Here is a 27,390-nt window from a genome sequence, read left to right as displayed (position 1 = left end):
TAGGATATATATATATATATTGATTTCAGAGAGGAAGGGAGAGGGAGAGAGAGAGAGAGATAGAAAAGAAACATCAATGATAAGAGAGAATCATTGATCAGCTGCCTTCTGCATGCCTCACACTGGGGATCAGGTTCGAGCCCGCAACCCAGGCATGTGCCCTGACTAGGAATTGAGCTGTGACCTCCTGGTTCATAGGTCTGTGCTTAACCACTGAGCCTTGTTGGCTGGGCTCTCATGTTACTTTTGTTGTATTTGCAAAATGTTTGCTTTTGGAGCATAGGATTGTAACAATCCATTTTAATGTTATAGAGTTGCTGGGATATATTGTTAATATAATTTATTTCTTTACCTTTAGGGGTCCTATTGGGCAATAGACACCAATCCGAAGGAAGATGCGCTGCCTACTCGGCCAAAGAAGAGAGCACGATCTGTAGAACGGGTATAAGCTCTTTATTTAGTTTGTGTCATTATGTCAGAAATATAGATTTTCAAGGTTCATTTTCAATACAGCAAGTATAACTGTAATGAAGGTAATACTTAATCTGTATAGCATTTTGTATTTTTTCAAATCACTTTCAAATTCATTATTTTATTTGATCTTACCTCAGGTGAGATGGGCAGTTTAGGAATTAAGTAAAAGGTGTGTTGGTTGTTTTTGTAATTAGGGCACAACTGTTATCTGAGACTCAAATCCAGGTTTCTTGAGTTTTAATTTTAGACTCTTTCCTCTGGCATGTGCAACATTGAGGGTTGGTTTTAGTTAACAAAACTATTCTTTTTCACTGCATACAGTCTAATTAATTTGAATTTTCCTTCTTCCAACTATGTAATAATTATTTTATACACAAAATCTGTTAAGTGTATGTGTTATTTGTAAGATAATTCTTACTTGTAAATTCATGCTTAAAAATTAATTTGCAAGATTAATTTTATCTCTGAGATTTGGAGAAAAAGGAACTCTAGTTGGTATTCTAAGTTGTTTATTGTAACATATTTTTAGTAAACACTTAGACTGTCACCAGACATTAACTTTACCTTTCAGCTTTCTCATTGTACATTTTCTAGCATTTCAGCTCTTTCTCTCTCACATACACATATATATACATATTTTACCCTACTGTTCTTCAAGACCCATTTCAAATGTTAAGTACATTATGAAGCTTTTCCTCATTTACTCATTCACATTCTTGTAGAATTTTTCCAATGTTCTTTTATAGGATTTCTCACACTTTGTAGATAACGTTTCTGTATTTGTTTCCTTTGTTAGGCTGTGATCCCCTAAGAACAGAGGAAATATATGTCTCCAGTGTTAGTGATTTTTACAGCTTACAATAGGTATCAGTAAATGTTTGCAGAATCAATCAGGTCAAAGGGAATATGATAAGATGAAAGAAACAGTAAACATTTGGTCAAATAAATTTGTTCTAAACCCCTCTAATAAAAGACAGAATTACTAGGAGACAGTTTAATTAGGTATGTACCAGTACATATGGGAGCACCACAAAACTATAAGACTCACAAGCAGCCAGGCAATTGAGGCTAAGGAGAGGGATAGAGATAGGGGTCTTCAAAAGGGAGAAAAGCAATTCACAGGAAGGTGGGAAGAGCAAATGTTTGGTAAATAGATGTTTGCTGTGCCATGCAGATAAGCCTCTTAGATATAAAGTTATCTTTGGTAATAATTCTCTTACTGGTACAGGCCACCTTTCTAATTTCCTTTAGGCAGTTAGGAGGATGTAAAAAGCTTTTGCTGACTCTGCTGGGTCTTTATTGCCTTCAGCTCAAAATAATTCACAAACTAAATTGGCACATTCTACAGTGGCTTGTTCTAAACCTCCTCAATGCTGAGTAGATGGAGTTGCAGTAGTCTAGTTGGTAAAATGGTAATGGCCTGGGCTAGGAATGTGTACATAAATGAGAAAGTTCTCTAGAAAATTAGAGTGGTATCAGGTTTCAAAACATATACCTGTAATTGTCTGTAGTACTATCATTTTACCAATTTAATTTGACAGATATTTGTTCTGTAGGTACTGTGTCAGGCATTATACTTGGGTGCTGTGGGGTATACTAAGAAAAATGAGATATGATAAAGACACAATTCTAGCACAAAGGTAAAGTATGTATGGAAAGTATTATAAGAAAGACATAAAATGTCATTGTGTGCAGAGGAAGGAGAGACTATTTTACTGGGACTATCTGGGAAGGTTTCATGGGTTATGTGGTTTGACTTTCAGATCAAGTCAGGCAGGGCAAGGTAGAACAACATTTAGTATTTAGTATTGAGTGCCATGAGCAGGTACAATTCTGGGTGCTGGGGCAACAGCAATTAAGAAAACAGACATTCTCTGCTCCCATGAAGTTTTTCTGATGAGGGGTGGGGTGAGTAGTGAAGCATGAAATAAAAAGCCTTGGTAAAGATATGATATAGAGATGGAAAAGTATCAGGATTGGGTAGTTCATTTTGTCTGTTTGAGTTTTCCCTTTTTCACGTTAATTTGCATAAGTCATGCCATTCATTGAGAGACAGTGAGTGAGAGCACACCTCTTACTTTGTAAGCATAGAGCTGTGTTAGGGAATAGAGGCAGACCCATACTCTCCTTATGAAGCTTTCACTTAAGCAGGAAAGATAAACTGATATGGTAGGGTGACAGTGTTCCTCAGTGTTATTAATAGTTCCCCATTCATTCTCAAAATGGTATTTAGATGATAAGTAATGTGGTTACCCTGAAGATAAGGGTCTTGAGAACTGTGGGACCATATAGCAGAGAAGTAAAATTTAGTCTAGGAGACTCAGGAAAAGTTTCCTTGAAGAACTGATATCTCAGTGAAGACCTGTTAAATGAATAGAAATGACAGGTAATGAGGGTGATTGACAGTGTGAAAGAGTAAGCTGAACTTATGTGTGGAAAACTAGTGGTTAAAAAGCGTTCCCAACATTTAAAGGAACCGACAGGTTAATATGGCTGTAACATAGAGTTCAAGAAAGACAATAAATTTTTTAATGTTTTTAAAAAAATCGATTTCAGAGGGAGGAAGGGAGAGAGATAGAAACATCAATGATGAGAGAGAATCATTGATTGGTAGCCTCCTGCATGCCCCCCACCGGGGATCAAGCCCAAAACTCAAACTGTGACCTCCTTGAGGGGAGGGGGGCACCTCTGCAACCACATGTTGGTGTGGGACCACGCCTCCTACAAGTCTTTTTTTATTTTTATTTTGTCATTTTTAAAAATTGATTTTAGAGAGAGGAAGGGGAAGCCAGTGAGAAAGAGAAACATTGATTTGATGTTCCACTTATTTATGCGTTCATTGGTTGAGCCTTGTATGTGCCCTTACTGGGGTATTGAACCCACAACATTGGCATATGGGGACGATGCTCTAACCCAGTGGTTCTCAACCTTTCTAATGCCGAGACCCTTTAATACAGTTCCTCATGTTGTGGTGACCCCCAATTTCATTGTTACAAATTGAACATAATTAAAGCATAGTGATTAATCACAAAAACAATATGTAATTATATATGTGTTTTCCGATGGTCTTAGGCGACCCCTGTGAAAGGGTCGATCGACCTCCAAAGGGGTCGCCACCCACAGGTTGAGAACCGCTGCTCTAACCAATTGAGCTACCTGGCCAGGGCTTTTCCTACCAGTCTTGATGTGACTTCTTTTTTATATCCTTAGTTATAAGACTTAGAGCTAGATTTCAGGCAGTTCTGAATGATGGTTGCTCTGTAGTTTTAATTGTAATTTAGATGTGCTTGTGAGAGGATGTGAGTACCACATTTACCAGTATCTACTCTTCCATCTTGACTGAAAGCTTGACCTTCTGCATTTTGCTTTTTAATTTGGCCTTGTCTGTTCAGTTCAACCAGAAGATATATTGATTATTTATTAATGAGTAAATGATATTTTATTAATGAATAATAATAAATGTCATTGTTATCTATAATAATAAAAGTGTAATATGCTAATTAGACCGGATGTCTGGAAGGATGAAGCTAGGGCTGCAAGGGAAGCCCGGGTCCTGGGTGCCGGAGGGAAGCCTGGTGCCGGCAGCCGGGGGAAGGAAGGCCTACTCTGGCATGAATTTTGTGCATCGGGCCTCTAGTGAATAATAATAAGTATTCAGAAATGAACAGAAATGGCAGATAATGAGGGTGATTGACAGTGTGAAAGAGTAAGCTGAACTTACGTGTGGAAGACTAGATTAGTGGTTAAAAAGTAGCCTATCTACTGGAAGCTGCTTAGGATAGTAAAAAAGCAAAATTAGCTTGATATTGCCTATGAGTGTTTTGTTTTGTTTTAAGATTGGCAAGCAATTATACTATTCCAAGGGAACTGGTGTCAAGAATAGAAGAAAGGCTTTGAGAATGAGCACCACATTAGTGCATGTTGATAATCATAAAAACATATTCTTTGTTCATTCTTTGATTGCCCCTTCCCCCTTTTAAAACTTAATCATGTGTCTTGGCTATTGTGCAATGTTATTCATTGCCTATAGCAGTGGTTCTCAACCTTCCTAATGCCGCGACCCTTTAATACAGTTCTTCATGTTGTGGTGACCCCCAACCATAAAATTATTTTCGTTGCTACTTCATAACTATAATTTTGCTACTGTTATGAATTGTAATGTAAATATCTGATATGCAGGATGTATTTTCATTCTTACAAATTGAACATAATTAAAGCATAGTGATTAATCACAAAAATAATATGTAATTATATATGTGTTTTCCGATGGTCTTAGGCGACCCCTAAGGGGGTGTTGAGAACCGCTGGCCTATAGGAACCTGTTATGCTAAAGTAGTGGTTCTCAGTGTGTGAGGCCCTTTTAGGGGATCCACAAGGTCAAAACTATGTTCACATTAATACTAAGATGTTCCTTGCCTTTTTCACTCATTAATTTTTCCAGAGATTACATGACCTATGATTTTGTTATAGATTGGATGCTGAGGCAGATATGAGAATCTAATGGTTTTCCAGTAAGCCAGTTATTAAAGCAATTTTTTAAAAAACTTTTTGTTTTGGAGACTATATTTTTCATACAAAACAGTATTTATGTTAACATGCAATGCATTTATTATTATGCATTTTAAATGAATAAATTTTGTATCAATTTTAATTTCTAATAGGTAAATATCAATAGGTATAGCTCACATAAACAAAAGCTCTTTGGGATCCTCAATAACTTTTTAGTTTAAAGAGGTCCTGCTACCAAAAAGTTTGAAAGTATTGTGTTAAAGGAAGATTTCATGCCTATCCCAGGAGACATTTCTTTTGAGAAAGGAAAAGATAACTGTCATGATTTGAGTTCCCCCAGAGGTAGATAAGGATTGATCACAGGTAGTTTGAGGGTTGATTCTAGGAAAGTGGGGCAATTATCAAGTCAGTTACTATTGTGAGCACTTGGAGCTCAATCCCCCTGGGAACTATGGGAGGCAGTTTAGAACTGTGGGGCAATGAGCTGGTATATTTATTTATCATCTCTTCCCCCTCATTGAGTGAGTGATGCTGCTAAGGACATTAGGTTTTTTGCACTTCTGGCCTGCCCTCCACAAAGCCAAAGCATGCTCCCCAACTGAAAAAAAGCCATTAGGCAGAGAGTTACAAATGTTTATAGTAAACAGCCTTCAGAGTGTAGAAATGAAACTAGAGGGAAGATAGTTGTGTTCTGACAGTGTTTGCTATATGCCTTGCTTTTTCTATTGGTGGAGTGTGTATGTGTGTTATCAGATCTGTGTGTACCCTTGTTTTTTTATTTTTCACAGACTTCTACATTTTCATAGCCTTTGGCTTAGTTATTAAATTGGATCCCACCCCCACCCCAAACATAGGAAATCCTTTAAAAAACAAACACCTTTTTGTCTTTTCAAGGTGTGTATGGGCATATCTGTTCTTCTTAAATTAGAAGGTGCGTCTTTTAGAATATGTAATTTCTTGTAATTCAAAGACTTTTCTTCCTGGTCACTGCTTAGTGTTTGACTAAGTGCCTCATTCAAATTTTAAAATAACTAAGTGGACAAATTTATTACTGTTAAGGAAGTAGTTATAAGGGCTGTATGTAGCTATTGCTATGGGTTGCAAAGTCTTCTGTTTCTGTTGTATGCTTAGCACAGGTAAAGTGCTTTGAAAGAATTATAAATAGGAAATAATGCCCCTGCTAGAAATGTAAAATTTCTGATCAGCTGGCTGGTAGGAAAAGGAAAAGGAAGTTATTTTTAAAACCCTTTACATTGTATTATATTTTATCAGCATTTAATGATCTGAAGTGCCTCTGTTAGTTTAAGAACATAGTAAAATTATGAGCAAAACCAAGTCATGTTACAAAGTCATGAGGTATCACTTTTATTTTAAGTATAAGATTTAGGGGAAATACTTATAGCCTGGAAGTTAGGAGATCTAGTTTTAAAGTTATTTGTTATAACTTAGATGTTTAATTTTTCTGGCCATAGTTTCTTTATATGTAAATATGAGTGGATTGCTAGCTATATAGGTCTGGGAATCTCTCTTCTGAAATTCCACAAGTACAAAGGCTCTGAGGTAGAAACATACTTGGCATGAAGACAAGAGGCCACTGTGAACAGACTAGTACAGTGGTCGGCAAACCGCGGCTCACGAGCCACATGCGGCTCTTTGGCCCCTTCAGTGTGGCTCTTCCACAAAATACCACGTGCGGGCGCGCATGTACAGTGCAATTGAAACTTCGTGGCCCATGCACAGAAGTCGGTATTTTGTGGAAGAGCCACACTCAAGGGGCCAAAGAGCCGCATGTGGCTCGCGAGCCGCAGTTTGCTGACCATTGGACTAGTATGTGTGAGGAGGGAAGAGTAATAGGACTTGACATTAGAGAAGTAAGCAGTAGGAGCAGGAGGAAGATTGGGTAGGGCCTTTTATGCCATTGTAAAGGACTTGGGCTTTATTTTGAGGGAGGTGGAAAGCCATTGAAGGGACATAAGCAAAGTAGTGACATAATGTGATTTACATTTTAACGAGATTACTTTAGATGCTGTGTGGGGTAGAAGCAGGGAGAGCAAGGGGAAATTGCCGTGGACAGTTTTGCTTAAATCTTCTAATACATTGTGTAGGCATTATTTGAGGAGTTAAAGGCCAGATACCTATATAAACTTACTATCGTAAACATATTGACCCTGTAAAGAACACATAATCTCCAATTTTCCAGCTTTTATTGGAACAAAGATGGGAGGATACACATTTTTTCTTTTAGTGTGTGTTATAGTTCAAAGATGATTACAAGTTTAATCAGGAAGATAATGGGAGGATGGATGGATAAATAGAAAAGAGAATATTCTTCTAGGCAGAATACTCTGCATCTTGCTGTATGTTTGAGATTATTGTCTTTGTGCTATTTGTGTCTCAGTTTTTTCCATTATTATTCAGAGTGTTTTTTTGTGGATTAAATGATGCCCCACTGTGTGCTTTCCTTCTCTGAGGCTGAGTCTGAATGAGTGTTAAAGGTATAAGTGAGCAAAGGAAGGAATGCAAACTACATTCTACTCTTAGAACTCGCAGAGTGGAAAAAGCATTTATTTCAAATTGGCAAACATGTACTGGGTGTACATGGGTGGGAGGCACTACATGTTGCCTCCAAGAGATATGTGTAAATAGAATTTTCTGGGAATTTTCAAGTTAAGAGAAATCCTATTAAATTAGAGATGTAGACCAGGAAGTTTTCTTTCCATGAGAGGTCATTTTTATTTTTATGAATGGGTAGGATTTAGTTTTCTTTTTTTAAACAATACTTAGAGATAGTTTATGTACAGTTAATTGAATATTTAAAGCTTATAATTTGAGGAGTTTTGATATGTGAAATTATCACCATTGTCAAATGAACATTTCCATCATTCCCCAACTTTTCTCATGTCCTTTAGTAATTTATGCCTTCTTCCATTCTTATCCCAGGCAGTCCTGATCTGGGGAGAATTGACATCTTAGCAGTATTGATTATTCCAAGCTATGAAAACATAAACATACTATCTCTCCATTCATGAGGTCTATAATTCCTCTGAGGAATGTTTTTAGTTTTCAGTGTAGAGAACTTGGATGTTTCCATTAGACTTAATCCTGAATATTTTGTTTTTGGATGCTATATACTTTTTAAAAAAATAATTTTCGAAATGCCTGCTGCTAGTATATAAAAATGTAATTGATTTTTTTATATTAACCTTGTATTCTATAATCACTTAGTTCTAGTAGTTGTTTTGAAGATGCCTTGGGAGTTTCTATATAAACAGTTATCACCTGCAAATAGAGTTTTTCTGTCCCTCACTTTCCTCTCCCCTGTGTCTTCCCACAGTGACTAGACTCTCCAGTACAGGGTTGAATAGGAGTGGTGAAGTGGGCATCCTTGCCTTTTTTTCATTCATAAGGGAAAAGTGTTTAGTGCCAGGGGTCCTCAAACTACGGCCTGCAGGCCACATGCAAATACAAACATTGTATTTGTTCCCGTTTTGTTTTTTTACTTCAAAATAAGGTATGTGCAGTGTGCATAGGAATTTGTTCATAGTTTTTTTTTAAACTATAGTCCGGCCCTCCAACTGTCTGAGGGACAGTGAACTGGCCCCCTGTTTAAAAAGTTTGAGGACCCCTGGTTTAGTCTTTCACCCCTAAGTATGACATAAGCTGTGGGGCTTCTGTAGATGCTCTTTTTCAGATTGAGCACATTCTTTAATACCTAGTTTGAGGTATACCTAAAAAGCCAATAGATAAATTAGAATACTAAAATATATCTAAATCTAAAAGGGTGGAAGAAAGGATAAAAACATAGAGATGAAAAAGAAAACAATTTAGATCCAAATCTAACAGTACCAACAATTACATAAATGCTAATGGTCTAAACATGCCAGTAAAACAGCAGAGATTGTTAAAGATGCTAAAAAAGCAGACTCAGCTAAATGCGGCCTACAAGAGTCATGACTTCAGATACAGATGAGTTGAAAGTAATGCATGGAAAAATATATGCCATACAAATAGTAAGCATAAGGGTGCAGTGACTATATTAACCAGTTAACTACCATGTGTCCAAAACGGAAACCATCCCCACACACCAAGATATTTTGAATTTAATTTAAAAAATCAATTTGCAATGAATATTATAAAAATAAATATATTACTCACAATTCGGGTGTTCTTGAATATTTTCCGTTGAAAATTCTCACGAAAAATGATTATAAAGTTGGTCAGGGCTGCCACTTAGGGAAAACATTTCTTTTTTATAGATGTGGGTGGGGGAGGTCTGCCGCTTGCATCTACAGATGCTTATGGTGTACAATGGGTTAATATAATATAAAACAGACTTTTTAAAAAAACATATATATATATTTTATTGATTTTTTTTTTTACAGAGAGGAAGGGAGAGGGAAAGAGAGTTAGAAACATCGATGAGAGAGAAACATCGATCAGCTGCCTCCTGCACACTCCCCACTGGGGATGTGCCTGCAACCAAGGTACGTGCCCTTGACTGGAATCGAACCCGGGACCCTTGAGTCCACAGGCCGATGCTCAGTCCACTGAGCCAAACCGGTCAGGGCTAAAACAGACTTTTTAAGACAGTATATTAGAAATTTAAAAACATTTGATAAAGGAATTATTGATGAAGACATAGCAATTGTAAATGGGAATGTGACTAACAACTGAGCTTCAAAATACATGAAGCAAAGCTGATAAATAAAAATCAGTAGGTGGCTGTGACTCAGTGTCCCATGAACCAGGAGGTCATGATGGTTTGAATCCCGGTCCAGGCAATTGCCCAGGTTGCCGGCTTGATCCCCCAGTAGGGGGCGTGCAGGAGACAGCTGATCAATGATTCTCTCTCATTGATGTTTCTATCACTCTCTCCTTTTCCCTTCCTCTTTCTAAAATCAATTTTAAAAAATTAAAGAACATTGGAATACATTATCAAATGCCTTGATCTAATTGATATTAGAGAACACTATACCAAACAACTATAGAATACCTATTTTTTTTTTCAAGTACACACAGACATTCACCAAGATATAGCACATGTTGAGCTACAAAACCAGTCTTAATAAATATGTAAAGGTTGAGCAGTTTGCACGAAATCACACAACATAGGTTTGTTTCCTCCTACCAGTAGGTATTAGTGAGAATTAAATAGTGAAACAGTAGTCTGGACTGCGATGATTCAGTTGAAGTAGAGGAACATGAGATTTGTAACTTTCTAAAGTAATGTTACGTTAATTTAGGTATAGCTAAGTTGGCTGGCACCAAAATTAAGGCATATTTATAGTTCTTCTACTGGTATTTCTGAAGCCCTTTTCAATTTTCACCTCACTCTCAATGTGTACCCAGCACCTACTAGTAGTAAGTGCTAGATTCTACCTTCTAGGGTGACCTTTGTCTTTCCCTTTCTCATTTCATTCAAGAAGCCTGTTCCCTACCTTTGTAGATTATCAGACGAAAAAAATTTATGCTGAGGAATTAAGTGATGAGTAGATTAATCTTAGAAATGTGTCTCAGTGAAGTTGCTCTTTCTCATCCAATATATTTTAAAAATAAATGTTCGATTGGGTCATGTGTGGGACAAATATTTTTTGCCGGAGAGGGAATGTCCATAGAACTAACATCATAGCCACAAATTGTTAATATCTGTCCTTCTTTAACTTTCAGCATTGAAGTTGAAAACTCTTGAGGGCTCACCAAAGCAGTAAAAACTGTCTATTGAGAGAGAGAAAGAGAGAGGGGAGGGGAACGGAGGGAGAAGGAGAAGGGAGAGAAGAGAGAGAGAAAAAGAGAGAGAGAGAGGGGTGGAGGAAGAGAGGAGAGAGAGGGGGCGGGGAGGGAGAGAGGAGTTGTCACAATATCCAAAATTTTAAATGTAGACAACCATCTATATTGATTTTCACATTCATCCTGGTTTCATAAACAGTGTATATGAAGTTGCGATATTTAGGATATTGTTTGATTGCACTAACAAAGGAAGAAAAAAACCCGGAGAGGCTTAAACCAGAGAGGTTTTATTTCTCTCAGGTAAAAGTCCAAGCTGATAGTGGATCAAATGGATAACCAGCTCTGTTCCACAAGATCATTTGGATGTCCATGTTTCTTCTACTCTTGTCTTTCCATTGTTCCTTAGTTGTTTAAGTTCATTTTCAGAAAGTACAAAACTGAATGCTGGAGAATTTGATGACATACCTTCAAATTGTATTAAAGTTGCTTGATATATAAGCTAATAATTATTTATTTTGTTCTTGTATTTTAGGCCTCAACTCCATATAGCATAGATTCAGATTCTTTGGGAATGGAGTGTATTATTTCGGGAAGTGCCTCTCCAACTCTGGCAATCAACACTGTGACTAACAAAGTAATTACATTTTAAAAACCACTTTTGAAATGTCATTGAGTAATACATTTAATTTGCCTTTATAATAACAATAGAATTTTATATGGTTGAATTTAAAGATGATATAAATTTGTCAGCTTGAAAGCTGAATCTACAGTGTTCTTCTACAAATTAGAAGAAAATATTTCTCTGGAGAAATTGGAAGATGCTTATTGGGAAGTTCTATATGAAATTCTTGATACTGCCAGTTCTCATTGGTAGAATTTTTGAGTCAACATTTTATTGTATCAATTTGTTTCAAAATCATTGACTACCCCTCTAAATATATGAAAAAAAGATTGTCAAATTCCCAGAGAGTCAACAAATCAAAATAAATAATTTAGACAAACTCATAAAGTTCATTGGAATGGTGATCAACCTGTTTTAAGATGTTTGAGTTTACTAACATACCCAGAAAATAGTATGTGGTAGTTTGCTGCATTTTTCTTTTTCCTTTTTTTTTTTTTGAAACAAAGAGTAAAAACTTTGTGCCAACTCATTAGCTACGTAGTGGGATACAGATGTCTCTTCTTTACAAGGTAATTATTAAATCTTATATCTCAAAACCCTAAAAAGGCTCTGGAGGTTCATGAAGTAACTCAGTCATATGTGTGCATCTGTTTCCTCCCTTACTAGACCATAAGCACCTTGAAGCCATACATTTCTCACACTCATGCTCATATTCTTTTAGTCTTGCTATCACCATCTTCTCTCTGGTGCTTCACTTGTTCTTTCTTTATCTCCGTCTCTCACTCTTCCACTCACTCATGACATGCATAAACACATATAGTACATGTACACATCGCACTAATTTAGTATACATAGGAATTTTTATTTGTAGAAAGATGAATAAACAGAAGACATTATATAATCAGAGAGACTAATCAGATTTCCAACTTAGAAAGGAAACTAGCAGCTGAGATGTAAAGTAATGATTTTTCCCCAAATATCAATCTATGGAATAATTTCATCAGAATCACTTAGGAGAGGTGTGTAGGGGTGGGGCGGGGAGGATGGAATTCCCAGTTTCCATTATAGGCCTATCAAATAAGTTACTATCCTTGTGGATAGGGCCCAGGAAACTGTACTTTCAAAAATCATCCCTAATGATACCCAGCTAGACTTGAGAATTTCTGGTAAAGCAGATGGGTTGGAATCAGAAATATCCAATACTGGTCTTTGCAGTAGTCCAAGTAGGAGATAGTGAGGCCTAAACATAGATAGTTGTGGCTACTAGGAAACAATTAGAAAATAGTAATTCTAGGTCTTCATGACTAAATAATATGGGAATCAAAGTAGCTGCAGTTTTTGGACTTTGGCTTCCAGATATGATTGAATAACTAGAATCAGTTTAACCCTTCTGCCTGTCTATATAAAAATACCACCCCCACCAAAAAGAGGGGGGAGGCATTGGAGAACGAAACAACCAAGACTTCATCATCCAGGATCCCAGAAAAAAGGGAAACACATTGAGATTAGTCCTGCAAATTTTCCCTTGAGACATTTCCCAATTCTCAGTGTATGACATAGAGGCTAAATAGAAAGCAGCCTAGAGCAGTCATTGAGCTAGGGAGAAAAAAACAAGTTTGGGGCTACCAAACAGGGTTTGAGGCTAAGATCCTGAGAAATCTCAGAAGTAAGCTAATGTTTTTGCAAGCAACATCCACTTAAGGCATCTGCTAACTCCTAACCTGCATGTGCTTGGGCTCAGACAAATAGATTTTTTCACTAGCCAGAATTCAGCAACCTTACAGAGAAGGGGTAGACAAAAATTATAGTTTGTGGACCTTTAAAATGGAGTGGGCCATCTTAAACACCCAGGCTTCCAAGTTGATACGTCAGAAAGGTTATGTTCTGTGAGTAAGAGCAAATCAAAATAGACCAGGCTCAAATTTGTTATTAGAATGGTATGCTAATATTCTTCTACTTGCCAAAAAAAAAAAAAAAGAAAGAAAAAATCTTTTTGTAAGAAGATGACATCACCCCTAGCTTTTGCAAGTTTTCATAAGTAAGGTCTCACCTTCAATCAAAATTTCTAGACACTTCAGGACAAAGGACCAAATAATTCAATACCAAGAGAGGGGGGAACAATGTAAACATCCACAAGTGATCTAGATAATGACTTTTAAATAACTAATATGTCCAAGAATATAGATGAATTACAGAAAATTTATTAGAGAATTGCAATCAGTATGGAACCATGAAGAGGAAACTATAGAGCTAAAATGAAATAATAACTGAGCCCGCCGGCATTGCTCAGTGGTTGGGCGTGGACCTAAGAACCAGGAGATCATGGTTTGATTCCTAGTCAGGGCACATGCCCAGGTCCCCAGTAGGGGGCATGTGGGAGGCAGCCGATCAGTGATTCTCTTCCTTCATTGATGTTTCTATCTCTCTCTCCCTCTCCTTTCCTCTCTGAAATCAATAAAAAAAATATTTTTAGAAAATCAGAGGAAAAAAAAACTAGGCAACTTCAAAGGAGCACAAATCAAGGCGGTGCCTTTTAACTACTGGGTATTCTGCACTGCCACACACTTCGGATTTTTATTAAAAACTAGGGGCCCAGTGCATGAATTCGTGCACCTTGAAAGGAACTGTGGGCCACGAGGCTATGGTGGGCACGGGCGGTCTCAGCCCATCCTCTGCGCCCCCATTCGGCCCCTTATGCCGCAGCCCCCGATCCTCTGCTGGCAGCCCCTTTCCTGCTGCTCATATGCGCTGATGGCACTGTCCCCAGCCCTGCTCGCACCCACTGACAGCGCAGAGCGATTGGGTTGGGGCAGGCATGGAGCAATTGGGGCCGGTGCCAGCAGCAGATGTGAGCGGGGCCGGCGCTGTCACTGGGTGCGAGTGGCGGCTGCTGCCCCAATCGCCCCTTAGGAGCAGGGGGAGGTGGAGAAGTCCTCAGGGGTGATTGGGGCCAGCAGCTGCTACTCGCACCAGCTGACAGTGCCCAGTGATTGGGACTGGCGCCGTGCACCGGCAACGGGTACAAGCGTGGCCGGCCCACTCACCCCTCAGGAACAGAGGGAGGTAGAGAAACCCTGAGGGGTGATCGGGGCTGGCGCTGGCAGTGGGTGTGAGCGCCAGGCGGGACCCCTGCGCGTGGGAGCAAAGACTTTTCAGTAACCACCAGAGGCTCGCCTCTATGACAGCGACCAGTGCCCCACTTTGGTCTGGTGCCCCCGCTCACCTGCTCCACCATCACGCTGCAGCTGACACCAGCCATGTTTCGCGCGTCCCCTGGTGGTCAGCGCACGTCATAGTGACCGGTTGTTCAGTTGTTCCGCCGTTAGGTCTATTTGTATCTTAGCCTTTTATTATATAGGATACTGGAATAGAGTTATATAAATGTGATCTCTCAAAATGTCTTACTGTACTGTATGCACCATGCGGATATGTTGGACAAAGGGATGATTCACCTCCCAGATGGGACAGAGCAGGACAGCTCAAGATTTCATCGTGCTACTCACAACAATGCGCAATTTAAAACTCATGAATTGTTTACTTCTGGAATTCTCCATTTAATATTTTTGGGCCGTGGTTGACTGTGGGTAACTGAAACTGGTTAAGGGGGGACTTCTGTACTCTTCTTCCTTATTAGTTTCTAGACACATAATTGTTCCCTGCTGATATGAATTTGAATATGGGACAGTTTTGTTTTGCCTTAAGTGTAGAAGCATATATGCCTAGTTTTCAACATATTCAGCCTTTTTTGGCAAATGTTTGTGAGCATTGAGCATGACTGCTTTTTGCACAGACAGAAAAATAGTATAGCCCAATTGGGTATTAAATTCAGCAAATATTTATTAATTGTATACTGAGCAGAAAGCACTATACTGTGTATGATTACTTATTGGTGACTCAAGGAGCTAACAGTCTAGTAATAGATAAAAAAATGATAAAAATTAGTGAGACTGTAAAGCCAGTGTATTAATTTTTCCCACAGAAGTGAGACCGTAGAAAGGAAAGTTAGTAGTGGCATCTGAATAGAACCTTGAAGGAAGACTAGTTAGGCTACTTTTAAAATCTTTTTTGTTTATTTCTAGTTAAAAATTATGCTTATTATTAACAAACTTGAGCATTGTAAAAATACATACTATCTGTGATAAAGTCTTCAGGAATACCCAGCTCCTACTAGTTAACCATTGTTAACAGTGTGATAACAATGTTAACAATGTCTAATGCATATATACAGGGTGGGAAATAGTAGGTTTACAGTTATGAGTATATGAAACAGTTTATTCTTGTATTATTGCTTATTAATTATTGTATAATTTTCCATATGAACAACTATAAACCTACTTTTGCCCACTATATATTAGCATATTATTATTATTACTTTAAAAAATTAGATTATATACCTATGATTTTACAAATGTGTTAGATAGTTGAGTGTCCAATTTTCAGTATTATAAACATTGATATCTGATTTTTTAAAATTCTATTTTTTGTGTTCTTTTTTTGATGCCTAAGATTATGATAGAGAACAGGAGTTTTGCTAAAGCTTGAATAAAAATAAATTTATGCATTGTAGAAATATTTAAAGTCTACTGTAATCCCCTTACCAAAAGTTGATGAACTAATTGTACCTGATAGTAAATTGAATTTATGTATCTCTGGATAGGATATGTCCTGTAGTTTGAGAGTAAATTATTTCATAGTGAACATAGAGTTAGCAGTGAAGGGCATGGAATTGGGGTAGGTAGGGCACCAAAGAAAAGACCACTAACATTTTATTTTTATTCCATATTCCAGCTAGTTGTACTTTTGTAGAGTTGCTTAAAAAATACTCTTTATAGTAGGAACTACTTACTCAAATGTTGCTTTTCTTTTCAATCTAGGTAACATTGTACAACACTGATCAGGATGGTAGTGATAGTCCACGCAGTAGCCTTAACAACAGTCTCTCAGACCAGAGTTTGGCATCTGTTAATTTGAATAGTGTTGGAAGTGTGCATAGTTATACACCGGTAAGTCTTGATGAGGTTAACTTCTTTGTTGAGTACTCATGTAATGCTTAACACTAAACCAAAAGTAATTGAAATGCTAATAAAAAACGAAGATGTATATTTTTCACTGATCAATTCATTAGCTTAGATAAGTCGAGCAGATTTCTACCTTGATAGTGTTTTAATTGGGTACTTGTATTTTACCAAGTTAGATACAAATATATGATTGTGTACTATGTTATATATGTTGGTTTATGTGTTCTGTGTCCAAGTGATGAGCAGTTGGAATAGAAGAAAGATTATACCTCAGTCTAGCATAGCTATATTTGAGTCCTTGGTAAAAGCCTAGAGGATGTTTGTGTATATCACCTTATTTTTCAGCTGCAGATTTGAGAAGAGGATTCTATAAACCTCAAAGGTTAGAATGAACCTGGCACCAAATTCTTAACCAGTCTTGTATTTCAATTTTTGTCTGGAAAACAAAGCTATGCAATTAAGGGACCTGTGTGAGTGTTCTTGCTTCTGTGCTGATTTGGTTACCTATTATATAAGTACATGGCCCTTGAGTTATCTGATACTTCTTTTCTAATCATCTGGCAATTATCCTCACCAGTAGACAGAACAGAGTCTAAGAGCCATCCACCACACTTTCTTGGTATAAATTTGATGGTAGCAGATCACTCACGAGGATGAGTAAATACGTAAAAACTTATACAGGACAAAGATGTAAAATGGGGATGGGGATGGGGACTGAAATAAGAAAATAACACAAGGAAAACAATTCAGAGCAGAATTAAAATTCTATTGAATGTAGGTAAAAAGAAACGTGATTCTGTAAAACTGTTATCAATGCTCTGGGGAAAAGGGGAATTAAAATAGTATTCTCCCATAATGCAGAAGAAGCAGATAAAGAAAGAATAGTTATGTGAAAGAAGGGAATAGATATGGAGAACTGAGAATTATAAGTATCCCTGAAGAAGATACTAGAATAGTTGGTACAGAAGCAATCTTTAGAAGAAACAGATTAAAAGGGCTTCTGAGTTCTTGGAAAAGTTAATGGGGGAAAAAGCCTATAACCTTAACACATCATGACAGATTTTAAAATTTCAGAAGTAATCATTCATATAAGTACTCTGTGAGAACAGAAATAGGATACATTCAAAGAAACACAAATCATACTTCTTTTCCTAATACTAAATGCCAGAAGATAATGGAATACTTTATGCAGAATTTTAGTTAATAGGTTTGGGATTATAAATATTAATGTCCAGCCAAATTCTCATTCATATGTGAAGCTAAAAGAAAGACATTATAGAGAGCTTACAAAACATTCTATCCTTGCTTTCATGTGCTCTTACTGAAGAAAAAAAAATTTTTTTTTATAGCTGATCAAGAGGTGAGTTAAAGCACTCTGTAATGAGAAAGTCATGATATTAAAGGACTATTTGGAGTATTGAAGCAAACTGTGCAAAGATTTAATGATTTTAAGTAGCTTTGAAAATAATTTAAATATAGAAAATCTTGAAACCAAAAGAAATTAAAGAGCATAGAGTGCCTATATTATATCAAAAAATATAATAAGGAAAAAACTTAAAAACATTTATAGAACTAAGAGAGAAGTAAGAACAGACATGTCTGTTATAACAGTATGCCTAAGAAGGTTTAACTTCTCTGTTAAAAGAAAGACATTGTAGACGGCTTTTTTTCATTTAACAACAAGATATCAAGCTGATCATCAAGCACTCCTTAAACAACAGTACACTGTCAGCTGCTGGTTGAGTTATCACATATCCATAGATTGAGCTTATAAGGACATAGAGATCCCAGATGCGTAGAGACAGTTTCATTCTTCATACAGACAGTATAAGCCGCATCAGTATGGTGTCACATCTCATTGGACAACCCCTAATTAGAGGAGCCAGATGACAGACTACATATATGGTGGGTCACTATAAGTAGAAGAACAAATGCTGTACTGCAGCTAAGCAGTTGTATAACTTGTAGCTATGCCCTACAGGAATAAAGTGGAAAGTCCCCTGTCTCACTGGAAACAGGGAGACAGATGAGAAACTGTCTCTGAGCAACTTGCTGCAAGATGGCAAGGTCGACAAGAAACTGCCCCATAGCTGCCTCCGGCAAGATAGGATGGTTGATGGGAATTTGCTCCTCATAAGACCAGTCATCATCCCCTGTTTCAGGATAATCACATTGTTCACTAAATAAATGGTGGTTTACCACTCCTTGATATAGTCTTTAAGAGATACAGCTGATCTTTTTCCTTTTTCTTTTCTAGTTGTGCTACCTTCAAAGATAATTTTTATTTTGTACATGTTTCTGGTGCTTTTTCAACCTCTTGCATAGCGCAAGCCCTTGATCTACATACAGGTTGGGGCAAAAGTAGGTTTATAGTTGTGAATATAGGAGACAGTTTATACTAGTATTATTATTTATTAACTAGGGGCCCAGTGCACGAATTCGTGCACCTTGAAAGGAACTGTGGGCCTCGAGGCTGCGGTGGGCACAGGGGCGGTCTCGGCCCGTCCTCCACGCCCCCATCTGGCCCCTTCCGCCTCAGCCCCCGGTCCCGTGTCTGCCGGCAGGCCCGCTCCTGCCGTTCACACGCGCTGATGGCGCCGGCCCCGCTTGCATCTGCTGATGGAGCGCAGCTATTGGGGCCGATGCCAGCAGCAGGTGCGAGTGGCAGCTGCTGCCCCGATTGCCCCTTAGGAGCAGGGGGAAGTGGAGAAGCCCTGGGGGGCAATCTGGGCCGGCATCAGGAGCCAGCAGCGGGTATGAGCAGTGGCTCTGGCATTGGCAGCAGGTGCTCACACCTGGCGGGACTGTGGTGCACTGGAGCAAAGAATTTTCAGTAACCATCAGAGGTTTGCCTTGATGACAGCGACCAGAGCCCTGCCTTGGTTTGGTGCCCCTGCTCACCTGCTCCACCATCCCACCATGGCCGGTTCCCACCATGTTCCGCGCGCACACCCTGGTGGTCAGCACATGTCATCGCAACAAGTTGTTTAGTTCCCCTGTTTGGTCTATTTGCATATTAGGGTTTTATATATAGAGAATAGATTATTGTATTATTTTCCATACGAACAACTGTAAATCTACCTTTGCCACAACCTGTATTTTGTTTTTCTCAGAATCTCCTTTGTCATTTATCCTTCATTTTTCATTTCCCCTCAGTTTCATTTCATTTAATAAAAAACTTTTCCCTAGAAATGATGACTTAGATGTGTTAAAGTTTCTTGCTGTTTTGGGCAGTGCCACAAAAACTGATCATAGTACTCACAGTATTTGAATTTAAATGTTTAAATATTAATTGAATAAATGAATAAGAAATGTTAGTAGTTTCATAATATAGTGTTTGAGATGAAATTGTTTTTATAGAAATCAAATGAAGATGCTACAGAAACTGTCCAGGCTTATTAGTTCATCACATACTTGTATTGAGAAAGTCATTTATCTTCTTTGAACTTTCTCCTCTTCTGTGAAATATGGAGGTTGGATTAAATACCTATGGTTCTTCAAGATCCAGGTTAACAATTTTGTGGTCTGTACTTTATGTACACCCCCAACTTAAACAGAGGATGGAAAAGCCACAGACGGGGAAATAAATATTTCCTTTGGATTCTGAAAACTTTTAATATTTTCAGTGATGTATTTTACATAACAAATCAATTCTGATATAGAGCTACTAAATTAGTAGTATTCTCTTTTAATGATAGGTGACAAATCATCCAGAACCAGTCTCTCAGTCATTAACTCCCCAGCAGCAGCCACAGTACAACCTTCCAGAAAGAGACAAACAACTACTTTTCTCAGAATATAATTTTGAAGATCTCAGTGCCTCATTTCGGAGCCTTTATAAGTCAGTTTTTGAGCAGTCACTTAGTCAGCAAGGTGAGTTTTGTTTTTTTTTAATACTTTTTGTAAAGTAAATTTTTATTATAAAATGTTCTCTTAAGAATTGTTTTCACATAGCAGCTGTTACATTTCCTTGATCTTAGAACATTATCATCATGATCAGGATTGAATGCTCTTTGTGCCTTTACTATGCTCTGTGTATATTTATATCATAGCACAAGAATGGCAGATAAATTTCATCTTGCCTGCCTACTTCACTTGATCTAGTGGTGTCCTAGAGCTGTGTTGAATCTGGTACTGCATCTGTGCCATCTGGGAAAGACTACCATGGCTAATTAGTGATGTCCGCCATGGGAATCATTTTAGTGGTAAATGTTGTACCACAGAGTAGATGTGCCTTGCCTTTCTGTTCTCACTGGTATTAGCAAAGCGATAAGTATTAGCACCAAATTTGTACTTTCACGTATGGCACTTACAAGTGAACACATTGCTTAGTGTTATGCTCTGGGTCCTTGTTTTATACAACATATTTAAATCAGATTTAAACGCCAAAAGTGATTTTGGTTGAGATTCAGTATTATATCAACTAAAAGCTGCTATTATGTGTTACTCTGCCTTTAGTTGCTGGTTTAATTTTAGTCAGTCATGTGATAGGATCAAGATGACACATTGTCTTTTCCCCAAAGAACACTAGTCAGACATTGACACTAGTCACACATTGTTGGGAACTCTACTGTTGAAATATTTCCTAGTTTATTTGACAGATTATTTATAACTCAGAGATTTTACCTATTTACAGCAGTGAACAAAATCCTTTAGACAAAAATCCCGATCTCTATAGAGTTTACATTTTAATACATGTGATTGTCAGATATTATGGTGAAAGTTAATGTTATATACAAGTATTAGATATATCAATGAATATCAATAGCTTGTATAGGAAATTTGTTTTTCTGGCTAAAGGAAGAATCGTATATTCTTTTAAATTTTGTCTTATATTCTCTATCTATAAAAGTACAAAAAGAACTAATAAGATTTTGCTAAGCAGACCCGACTTTGGTGGTCATAATAGAAAATTACTAACTTTGAAATAACAATGGTGAAGATTTCTGAAGCCCATAATGCTATTTCAATCAAACAAACAAAAGAGCATTGATAGGAATTCTGGGTTCTAGTTCTGGTTCTACCATAAAGTCAACTGACTTAATGCCACCTCTCTAGAACTCAGCATCCCTGTATGTAAAACAAATAAGACTAGATTACATGATTGGTTTTTAAATTGTTCTCTTTGGAGTCCTTGGCTTTTGTGAAGGTCTTGGGGAGTTAAAGTGTGCAGATGAAGAGGGAGACCTTCCCTGACCTCAAAAAAGGAAACTTTACATTTATCAGTTTTACATATTGGGCTTTTGAAAGATACTTTGTTTCATTTGATTTAAAAATAATTTGGGATTGAAAATGTTGGTATGGATCATATCTGGATTGTCACTTAAAATGCTAGGACTTTATTGGACATAGATAATGAAATCTCTGCTTTCTTTCATTTTACTGTAATACTATAGATTCCATATAAATAACAGTTTTCCAGGCCAAGGCAAGAACTTTAACTCTTGTACCTATAAAACCTTAATGTACTAAGTTTTAAGATTATCTTACCATGTACTCTAATACAATTTTACCGTTAATACTATTGACTATTAAGTATGAATACTTTTATTTTTAAAAAGTAAGTGAGAATATTTTTATTTTGCTTAAAAAGCTTGATTCTTTTATTGACTGACACTATGTTGCAGTATTCTATTTTTCATTTAGTAACATTTTTTTGTATTTGGTTCAGCAAGACATGGTATTAGCCATACTTGCAATAGATTTATTAAAATGTGTGTCCACTTGCATACCAAACATACATTTTGTTTAACATTAGGCACTTCTGGCATCATCATCATCATAAAAGCTAGCATTTACTGAGCTCATCCTGCAGCCTGCACTTGCATTATGGCATTTTATCCTCACAACTCTATGAAGTAGATACTATTACCATGCCATTTATAGTTGAGGTAATTGTGAGTTGGAACGGTTAATAACTTTCCAGAGTTTCCAAGTGCAGTGCAGAGACTTTACTTTCTGGTGCTATAAAATATGTAGTCTTAACCCCTAAACTGTGTCTCAAGAATGTTCCATAAAAGTAATGAAAAAGAATAATGGAGATGGCTGTTTTGTTTTGCTTCGTCTTTATTTGTCTTTTAAGACTCAGCTCAGATACCGCCTTTTCAGGGAAGACTTCTCTATATCTCCAGCTCCTTTCTACCTGAATAGGCAAGAAACAAAGTTCCTGTATCCCCACTAATGTTATTGGACATAATCTCTTATTTTAAAAATTATGTTTTGATTGATTTCAGAGAGAGGAAGGGGGAGAGGGAGAAAAAGAAATAGAAACATCAGTGATGAGAGAAAATCATCAATTGCCTGCCTCTTGCATGCCCCCTATCGGGCCTAAACCTGGGCATGTTCCCTGACCCGGAATGTTCTCCTGGTTCATGGGTCAACACTCAATCACTGAGCCACACGGACTGGGCATGGACATAATCTCTTGAAGTGTTTCTCTTCTACAGACTCTAGTACAGTGGTTCTCAACCTGTGGGTCGCGACCCCCTTGGGGGTCGAACGACCCTTTCACAGGGGGTCGCCTAAATACATCTTGCATATCAGATATCTACATTACGATTCATAACAGTAGCAAAATTACAGTTATTAAGTAGCAAGGAAATTAATTTTATGGTTGGGGGTCACCACAACATGAAGAACTGTATTAAAGGGTTGCGGCATTAGGAAGGTTGAGAACCACTGCTCTAGTAGAAGAGCATAAGTAAGTAGAGCATGGTAACTAGAGCATAAGCTACTCAAGGGCAAGGAATGATGTTTCTTACTATTCTCAGTTATAGAGCCCAGTGGATGGTGGATGTTCTATCAACACATCTTTTTCTCCCGCCAAGGGGCTTTTTATTGGCTTTCAAAGCCATCAACACTTGTTAAACTGAAACAAAGTTGCCTTTTGACAACTTATGCCTTTGCTCTCTAATGTTACAAACCTTTGTTCTAAAATATAACTACAATCTGACCATAAGTGAGCTTGCTTTTTCTGACTTTTTAGGTTTGATGAACATCCCTTCTGAATCTTCCCAGCAGTCCCATACTTCGTGTTCCTATCAGCACTCTCCTAGCAGTACAGTGAGCTCTCACCCACACGGCAACCAAAGCAACCTGTCCAACAGTCATGGCAGTGGCCTCAATACCACAGGCAGTAATTCGGTTGCACAAGTCTCGCTGTCCCACCCCCAGATACACACACAGCCGTCTCCACATCCACCCCATCGACCACATGGTTTACCACAGCATCCGCAGCGTCCCCAGCATCCAGCATCGCACCCACAACAACACAGCCAGCTCCAGTCCCCTCATCCCCAGCACCCTTCTCCACAACAACACAGCCAGCTCCAGTCCCCTCATCCCCAGCACCCTTCTCCACAACAACACAGCCAGCTCCAGTCCCCTCATCCCCAGCACCCTTCTCCACAACAACACAGCCAGCTCCAGTCCCCTCATCCCCAACACCCCTCTCCACATCAACACATGCAGCATCATTCGAACCATCAGCATCAGGCGTTAACACATCAGGCACCCCCAACCCCACAACAAGTATCCTGTAATTCTGGTAAGTTTTTGTCTCCTGACTCTGTTTGGCTAATTGTGAATTAAGATCTATCTGTTCTTTGTTATCTGGGACTTACCTGTATTTATGACCAACTCTCTCTTCATCTGTCTCCTTTTGTGTTTCCTTGCTCTAATCCTGTATTTGTAACTCATTTAGTGCATAGATTGAACTGGAGATTTTCTTGATTAAAATGTATTGTGGCAATATAGGCAAATTCAGCAACTCTTGCAGGTTTCATGGTTTTATCTCTTGTTCTTTTGGAAAATAAGTGTTTTTGTGAGTATAATTGACCCTTTAACAGTGCAAGGGTTAGGAACTTTAACCAGTTGAAAATCTGTGTATGACTTTTGACTTCCCAATCATCCCTCAGACTGCATAGGGGGTTGGTTCTAGGACCCCCTTGGTATACCAAAATCCATGGATGCTTAAGTCCCTTATATAAAATGGTGTAGAACAGTGTATACAGTTGGCTCTCCATGACTGCAGATTCCCAACTAGGGATTGAAAATACTATCGATTGTATGTTTATTGAAAACAATCAGCATGTGAGCAGACCCACACAGTTTAAACCTGTGTTGTTCAAGGGTCAGCTGTATTTGAAAGAAGAATGAAATGCACAGTCTGCAATCTCTTAGGATTCAGTGATATAGAAGAGAGAACATACATAGATTTGAATCCTCATTATGACTCTTAGGACTTCAGGTGCATTTCTTAACTTCTTTTAGTCATGTTTTCTCATCTATAAAAATAAAGTACACTGCCATACAGTGTTGTTATAAGCATCATATTGAGAATACAAATAAGAAATGCCTAGTCCTTGTATTTAAGTATTCAGTGAATATCTCCACTATTTCTTTCTTTGCTTAATTCCTGCCAGGTAGCTCATTTTGAAATGGTATTTTGCAAAGGAAGAAGCATTTTTCATATCCTGATGTTTTGAAAATCCGTTACTCTTCAGATAGGTCTTGATGGTTTCTGGTGAGATGCTTAACTGACATGACATTGCTTATAGACCAAGCAGTCTTTGCACTGAAGAACTCCAAGGGTTGCCACAGATATAGACTACAAGGTGAATGGGGCCCTGGGAGTTGTGCAAAGTACAGGTCCTTTTCTTGTCTTGCCTGGTTGTCCAATTACCAATCATATCACTGATGAGATTTTTTATCCTGGCGGGACAATTGCTAAGTGCTAGACAGTGTAGTTCTTATTCACCAATTAAAAATTGACCATTGTTTCAGGCAGTTAAACTATTGTCAGGGAAATGAGCTGGGTAGTTCATACTGTCTCTTATATTCTGATTTTGCTTTATATCTTAAATTTTTCTAAAACCATCTTGTTATTTACAATGTGGAAAAATAATATGTTTTTTGAGGGGTGTTAAATGATATAAGGTAAAAAATGCATACCAGAGTATTTGGAATTTAGTGAGTTTCCTTTAACAATTTATTTTGTTTTCTGTTACTAATTCTAAGTAGAATAAAATCTAGAATAAAATTGAAAATTGGGTATAGTTCCTGCTTTGATGGTCTATCTTATAAAACATCTTGAAGTTATTTTTAGATCTTTAAGTCTAATGATTGCCAGGGGAGAAAAAAGTACAATTATAGCTGAAAGCAACCTATGATGTGCCCTTAATGGCCTGTTATCCCAGTGGTAGCTTACCAGAGGATGAAAATAGACTTCTACCTTGTGAGTTAGGAAAGATTGTGGCTGTGATAATAGTCTCTTTGAATTATAAATTTCTCATTTATAAGATGGGAATAATAAGCACGTTGTCTTTTACAGGGAAGGAATGGAGGGAACTTAGTTGTTTGAGTGCTTGTTATGTGCAAGGCAAGTTAGATACATTATCTCATATTCTCTTAAAACAAGGGTAGATTACCACATTCGATAGGAGAAGTGTAAGTCAAAGAAGTTAATCGATTTGCTCAAGATCATACTGCTAATAAGTAGTGGACCTGGAATTTATATCCTGGCCCATCAGAGTTCAGAGCCTGTAATACCAGTTATTCTAAAAGGATTAAGATAAACATTTACTGAGTGGGTAGGGATTTGCTCAGCCACTCTCTCTGCAGAGATTGCTTTATTTTGTGTTGCCAAGTCAGCATTTATTATAGGATCTGAAAGTCAGATAGACTTGAATGTTTGTGGCTCACTTGAGGCATTAATTTAATCCCCCCCCCCAACAAATTTCTTTCTGACTTATGAGTTGCCTGAAGGTAGGGTCATGTTGTCTCTGGTTCATTGTTTATTTTATTTTGAAATCCATAATTGGCAGAATTTTGTAAACAAGTAGCCAGTAGTTGATACAGTTATCTGTGATGTAGCAAAAAATTCTTTTTATTCGTTAGTTCTTCTATCCAGGGGTGATCCTGAAAACAGAGTAATTTGGACAGCAAGCACAGAATTTGCTACCTTGACAGGAGAACTGTGTTGAGGCATTTCTCACTCTTAAGGTTGCTTTGTAAGAAACATCTCTTGCTGTACAATCTAATTTACCTCCCTTAGTCAGTGCTTTTTAAGTCAAACTGCACATTGCTTCTAAATGTGTACCTGCCTTTAAGTTATAAAGAACGTACCTCTGAAGGTCACAACAAGACAGGAAAATGAACTTTACATTGGGGGAAATACTGATTTGTATGACTTGTCTTGCCTGGTCATCATTTGTACTGTACAAATGTAAAGAGCAGTTACCAAGATTGACAGTTTTCAAGTGCCATCATGGGTTGCTTTCTAGAGCTTATAAGCCCTGGGTTCAAGTCTTCGATTTATTATAGTGACCTTGACCACTCTGGGTTCAGTTTTTTTTTTTTCCATTTGTAAAATGGAGAGAAATGATAGCCTTCCTACCTGTCTCACAGAGCAGATTGCCCCAATACATGATGTAATTTGTTTGTAAAACTGGATAGGGATCTGCCAATGTCAGGAATAAGGTCAACTCATTGTCTCCCCTTACCATATACTTCAAACTTTCACTATCCAAGATTCATAGTATTGTCAATATTATTTTTATAGGTGTTTCAAGTGATTGGTATGCAACACTTGATATGCTAAAAGAAAGCTGTCGAATTGCTAGCAGTGTTAATTGGTCAGATGTAGACCTTTCACAGTTCCAAGGTGAGTATTAGTTCTTTTTGACATATAACCGAATAAACATCCTGTTTTCTCTAGTAGATTATAAGTTTCTTTATAATATAAATAAACATCTCCTTACATAGTGTTTTATTTATTTTCTGTTGGTAGTATGCTTATAAACAACACTTTGTAAAATTTATAATTAAGTCTTTTGGCCAGTTGAAACAGAGGGTCACAGACAAGAGTTCTGAAAACAATTTGGCCACATTTAAAAGAATCAGACTTTGAATAATTTTATAATGTTATTCTTCATTGCATGGGAAAATCACTACCAGTGGAAATTTTGAGGGCTGAAAAAAAATTGTCTTGCTATTTTCCTTGCAATATTTATAGAACTGTACTAACTTTATTTCCAATGT

At 37.6% G+C, this 27,390-nt stretch overlaps 1 protein-coding gene across 4 annotated transcripts in view; it reads left to right on the top strand.

Annotated features, from left to right (window-relative positions):
• FOXJ3 (forkhead box J3) overlaps positions 1 to 27,390 on the top strand; it is a 137,710-nt gene that overhangs the window by 98,056 nt on the left and 12,264 nt on the right. For 3 of the 4 annotated variants that reach the window (XM_005866053.2, XM_014539542.1, XM_014539543.1), the window contains 6 exons: positions 359 to 442; positions 11,243 to 11,344; positions 16,207 to 16,335; positions 20,049 to 20,223; positions 23,336 to 23,896; positions 26,912 to 27,013. In XM_005866053.2, coding sequence (XP_005866115.1) covers positions 359 to 442; positions 11,243 to 11,344; positions 16,207 to 16,335; positions 20,049 to 20,223; positions 23,336 to 23,896; positions 26,912 to 27,013 — 1,153 coding nt within the window. The remainder of the gene's footprint in view (positions 1 to 358; positions 443 to 11,242; positions 11,345 to 16,206; positions 16,336 to 20,048; positions 20,224 to 23,335; positions 23,897 to 26,911; positions 27,014 to 27,390) is intronic. The other variant, XM_005866054.2, reaches the window with a different exon arrangement.

This window comes from Myotis brandtii, unplaced genomic scaffold, assembly GCF_000412655.1.
Source record: "Myotis brandtii unplaced genomic scaffold, ASM41265v1 scaffold220, whole genome shotgun sequence".
Lineage (NCBI taxonomy): Eukaryota > Metazoa > Chordata > Mammalia > Chiroptera > Vespertilionidae > Myotis > Myotis brandtii.
This window is presented reverse-complemented; position numbering and strand designations above follow the sequence as displayed.